Raw genomic sequence first — 7094 nt, forward strand, 5'->3', positions numbered from 1 at the left:
TGATCCATCAGCACACACACACACACACACACACACCTACTGATCCATCAGCACACACACACACACACACACACACCTACTGATCCATCAGCACACACACACACACACACACACACCTACTGATCCATCAGCACACACACACACACACACACACACCTACTGATCCATCAGCACACACACACACACACACACACACCTACTGATCCATCAGCACACACACACACACACACACACACCTACTGATCCATCAGCACACACACACACACACACACACACCTACTGATCCATCAGCACACACACACACACACACACACACCTACTGATCCATCAGCACACACACACACACACACACACACCTACTGATCCATCAGCACACACACACACACACCTACTGATCCATCAGCACACACACACACACACCTACTGATCCATCAGCACACACACACACACACACACACCTACTGATCCATCAGCACACACACACACACACACACACACCTACTGATCCATCAGCACACACACACACACACACACACACCTACTGATCCATCAGCACACACACACACACACACACACACCTACTGATCCATCAGCACACACACACACACACACACACACCTACTGATCCATCAGCACACACACACACACACACACACACCTACTGATCCATCAGCACACACACACACACACACACACACCTACTGATCCATCAGCACACACACACACACACACACACACCTACTGATCCATCAGCACACACACACACACACACACACACCTACTGATCCATCAGCACACACACACACACACACACACACCTACTGATCCATCAGCACACACACACACACACACACACACCTACTGATCCATCAGCACACACACACACACACACACACACCTACTGATCCATCAGCACACACACACACACACACACACACCTACTGATCCATCAGCACACACACACACACACACACACACCTACTGATCCATCAGCACACACACACACACACACACACACCTACTGATCCATCAGCACACACACACACACACACACACACCTACTGATCCATCAGCACACACACACACACACACACACACCTACTGATCCATCAGCACACACACACACACCTACCTACTGATCCATCAGCACACACACACACACCTACCTACTGATCCATCAGCACACACACACACACCTACCTACTGATCCATCAGCACACACACACACACCTACCTACTGATCCATCAGCACACACACACACACCTACCTACTGATCCATCAGCACACACACACACACCTACCTACTGATCCATCAGCACACACACACACACCTACCTACTGATCCATCAGCACACACACACACACACCTACCTACTGATCCATCAGCACACACACACACACACCTACCTACTGATCCATCAGCACACACACACACACACCTACCTACTGATCCATCAGCACACACACACACACACCTACCTACTGATCCATCAGCACACACACACACACACACACCTACTGATCCATCAGCACACACACACACACACACACCTACTGATCCATCAGCACACACACACACACACACACCTACTGATCCATCAGCACACACACACACACACACACCTACTGATCCATCAGCACACACACACACACACACACCTACTGATCCATCAGCACACACACACACACACACACCTACTGATCCATCAGCACACACACACACACACACACCTACTGATCCATCAGCACACACACACACACACACACCTACTGATCCATCAGCACACACACACACACACACACCTACTGATCCATCAGCACACACACACACACACACACCTACTGATCCATCAGCACACACACACACACACACCTACTGATCCATCAGCACACACACACACACACACCTACTGATCCATCAGCACACACACACACACACACCTACTGATCCATCAGCACACACACACACACACACCTACTGATCCATCAGCACACACACACACACACACACCTACTGATCCATCAGCACACACACACACACACACACACCTACTGATCCATCAGCACACACACACACACACACACCTACTGATCCATCAGCACACACACACACACACACCTACTGATCCATCAGCACACACACACACACACACACCTACTGATCCATCAGCACACACACACACACACACCTACTGATCCATCAGCACACACACACACACACACCTACTGATCCATCAGCACACACACACACACACACCTACTGATCCATCAGCACACACACACACACACACCTACTGATCCATCAGCACACACACACACACACACCTACTGATCCATCAGCACACACACACACACCTACCTACTGATCCATCAGCACACACACACACACCTACCTACTGATCCATCAGCACACACACACACACCTACCTACTGATCCATCAGCACACACACACACACCTACCTACTGATCCATCAGCACACACACACACACCTACCTACTGATCCATCAGCACACACACACACACCTACCTACTGATCCATCAGCACACACACACACACCTACCTACTGATCCATCAGCACACACACACACACCTACCTACTGATCCATCAGCACACACACACACACCTACCTACTGATCCATCAGCACACACACACACACCTACCTACTGATCCATCAGCACACACACACACACCTACCTACTGATCCATCAGCACACACACACACACCTACCTACTGATCCATCAGCACACACACACACACCTACCTACTGATCCATCAGCACACACACACACACACACCTACCTACTGATCCATCAGCACACACACACACACACACCTACCTACTGATCCATCAGCACACACACACACACACACCTACCTACTGATCCATCAGCACACACACACACACACACCTACCTACTGATCCATCAGCACACACACACACACACACCTACTGATCCATCAGCACACACACACACACCTACCTACTGATCCATCAGCACACACACACACACACCTACCTACTGATCCATCAGCACACACACACACACACCTACCTACTGATCCATCAGCACACACACACACACACCTACCTACTGATCCATCAGCACACACACACACACACCTACCTACTGATCCATCAGCACACACACACACACACCTACTGATCCATCAGCACACACACACACACACACACACCTACTGATCCATCAGCACACACACACACACACACACACCTACTGATCCATCAGCACACACACACACACACACCTACTGATCCATCAGCACACACACACACACACACCTACTGATCCATCAGCACACACACACACACACCTACTGATCCATCAGCACACACACACACACACCTACTGATCCATCAGCACACACACACACACACCTACTGATCCATCAGCACACACACACACACACCCCTTCTGATCCATCAGCACACACACACACACACCCCTTCTGATCCATCAGCACACACACACACACACCCCTTCTGATCCATCAGCACACACACACACACACCCCTTCTGATCCATCAGCACACACACACACACACACCCCTTCTGATCCATCAGCACACACACACACACACCCCTTCTGATCCATCAGCACACACACACACACACCCCTTCTGATCCATCAGCACACACACACACACACCCCTTCTGATCCATCAGCACACACACACACACACACACCCCTTCTGATCCATCAGCACACACACACACACACACACCCCTTCTGATCCATCAGCACACACACACACACACACACCCCTTCTGATCCATCAGCACACACACACACACACACCCCTTCTGATCCATCAGCACACACACACACACACCCCTTCTGATCCATCAGCACACACACACACACACCCCTTCTGATCCATCAGTACACACACACACACACACCCCTTCTGATCCATCAGTACACACACACCCCTACTGATCCATCAGTACACACACACCCCTACTGATCCATCAGCACACACACACACACCCCTACTGATCCATCAGCACACACACACACACCCCTTCTGATCCATCAGCACACACACACACACACCCCTTCTGATCCATCAGCACACACACACACACCCCTTCTGATCCATCAGCACACACACACACACCCCTTCTGATCCATCAGCACACACACACCCCTTCTGATCCATCAGTACACACACACCCCTACTGATCCATCAGCACACACACACACACCCCTTCTGATCCATCAGCACACACACACACACCCCTTCTGATCCATCAGCACACACACACACACCCCTTCTGATCCATCAGCACACACACACCCCTTCTGATCCATCAGTACACACACACCCCTACTGATCCATCAGCACACACACACACACCCCTTCTGATCCATCAGCACACACACACACACCCCTTCTGATCCATCAGCACACACACACACACCCCTTCTGATCCATCAGTACACACACACACACCCCTTCTGATCCATCAGCACACACACACCCCTTCTGATCCATCAGCACACACACACACACACCCCTTCTGATCCATCACCACCCACCCACTCTCACACACACACACACACACACACACACACACACCGACTGATCCATCACCACACAAACACACACACACACCCCTTTAGAGTCTTTGACGAAGTAGCTGCCACTAGAACCCTGCGAGATTCTCTCAGGGAAAACGCCGCTCTCGATGGCTTGCTCTGCCCGCTGGATGATCTCCCCAAACATCGGGTCGTCTGGGAAATGGTTAAAGTCCCCGCTGCTGGCTCCTACACACACACACACACACACACACACACACATAAGTACTTGTGGAAGTTTCTTTTCAGTGTATTATGTGTTGATTATAGACACAGGAAGGATTTTCCAGAGATTCGAGGAAAAAAAGTGAGCTGAAGTTTAACACTATCTGCTTCTGCTCATTCAGGAGCTTCACACACATGAGGTGAACTTTAACCAATTAACCAAAACCAATCAGAACCCATCCTCCTTCAACAACCAATCAGTGATCAGTACCATGTTTGGCCCCGCCCACACTGTAATTTAGATGTTATTTATGATTCCTGCAGGAGTTTCAGGAGATGCCAGGAAAGTTCAATGACAGCTCCGAGTTCTCTCTCTCTCATACACACACACACACACACACACCTTTAATGGAACTCCCATTAATAATTTATATTCACGTCACACCAACATGTGTGTATAAGCAATATATAAATAATTTATCACACACACACACACGCACACACGCAGGGTTTAGAACACTAAGGCTAAACACCCAATCAGATTTCTCCGGATAATTAAAATACATTGACGTTTTTAATACCTTTGCGACGTCAGCGTGTGCGTCAGCAAGTCACGTGATTTTTCCCCTATTCACTAATTAACACCCCGAGTGTCAAAGTCCGTGTAAGGAGCAGAGCACCTGCTACACCTGCAGATACCCGAATAATAACCCTGTGTGTGTGCGCGCGCGCTCACCGGGAGAAGCCAGGTTCTCTTTATCAGAGGAAGAGGAGTGTCGGTTCCGCCTGGGTTTCTTGCCTCTCGCGGCGCGAGTCGGAGAGGACGAGGCCGAGCCGCAGGTCGATGTTCCCGGTAAGAGCAGCGCGTCTTCCTCCTCCGCCTCCAGCTCGGTGAGCACGGACTCTGTGGAGCCGCAGACCCGCTGAGCTCCGCCGGGAAAAGCGCGCAGTGAGCCCGGCTCCGGGACGCGGCTCTCGGTGTCGCTCGAGCTCTCGGTGTCGGCGGGGTCGCATTCCGACATCATGGTGAATAATTTCCCGTCGGCACGCGCTCAGCGGGGTAGATGAGGGGTACCGGGAGGTTCCAGTTCAATCAGAAGTTTCGTTTCCTTCACAGCTCCATACTGAACACTGACCTACTTGGATCCACTCCTACACTTCCCTACACGTCATGAACTAACTTCCTGCTGTTTATGCGCATGCGCACTCACTGCGTCACGCACCTCCTAAAGGGGCCACGCACCGTTATTACCACCTCCTCCTCTGGGCTTCAAAACCCCAAATAATCAACTATTAAATACAATAATATTATACATTACATTACATTATCATACTATATTTATTATTTTACCAGTTCTACACAGTCCAGAGTTCACAAAGAAAACATTTCCACTCATTTGAAGTAAAATTCTAAGAACTCAATTATGAAAAATTGATCTTTCTCTGGTTTTATATCTGTAATATGATCATGTGATCAGGTGGAATATCATTTTTACGAGCTACAGTATTTACGTTTCAATAAATAATGATTTAATTCATTATTTTATTCATATTTAATGGAATTAAACTATTTGTTTCTAATAATCTTTTTTAGGCTTCTCCCATTAGTGGTCTCCACACCACTGTCCTCTACATCTGCCTCTTTCACCCCAACTACCTGCATGTCTTCCCTCACCACATCCATAAACCTCCTCTTTGGTCTTCCTCTTTTCCTCCTTCCTGGTGTCTCCATCCTCAGCATTCTTCTACTGATATACCCCATGTCCCTCCTCTGCACATGTCCAAACCATCTCAATCTCACCTCCCTCACCTTGTCTCCAAAACGTCCTACATGCGCTGTCCCTCTAATAAACTCATTTCTAATCCTGTCCATTGTCGTCACTCCCAACGAACATCTCAACATCTTCAGCTCTGCTACCTCCAGCTCCACCTCCTGTCTTTTACTCAATGCTACTGTCTCCAATCCATACAACATCTCAGGTCTCACCACAGTCCTATAAACTTTCCCTTTCACTCTCACAGATACTCTTCTATCACAAATCACTCCTGCTATCACTCTTCTCCACCCACTCCACCCTGCCTGCACTCTTTTCTTCACTTCTCTAACACACTCTCCATTACTCTGCACTGTTGACCCCAGGTACCTTAACTCCTCCACCTTCTCCACCTCTTCTCCCTGTAACCGCATCACTCCACTGCCCTCCCTCTCATTCACACACATGTACTCTGTCTTACTCCTACTGACTTTCATTCCCCTTCTCTCCAGCATGTACCTCCACCTCTCCAGGATCTTCTCCACCTGCTCCCTACTCTCACCACA

The 7094-nt window shown here is 49.3% G+C and overlaps 1 protein-coding gene across 1 annotated transcript in view; it reads right to left on the reverse strand.

Moving 5' to 3' along the window:
- Positions 1 to 6071, reverse strand: part of LOC310721433 (phosphatidylinositol 4-kinase type 2-beta-like) — an 11092-nt gene extending 5021 nt beyond the window's left edge. The window contains exons 1-2 of the mRNA XM_083533138.1: positions 5511 to 6071; positions 4611 to 4798 (exon numbers count right to left, since the gene is read on the reverse strand). Coding sequence (XP_083389264.1) covers positions 4611 to 4798; positions 5511 to 5799 — 477 coding nt within the window. The 5' untranslated portion in view covers positions 5800 to 6071. The remainder of the gene's footprint in view (positions 1 to 4610; positions 4799 to 5510) is intronic.
- Between the last annotated feature and the right edge of the window lie 1023 nt (positions 6072 to 7094).

This window comes from Silurus aristotelis (assembly GCF_946808225.1).
Source record: "Silurus aristotelis genome assembly, chromosome: 27".
NCBI lineage: Eukaryota > Metazoa > Chordata > Actinopteri > Siluriformes > Siluridae > Silurus > Silurus aristotelis.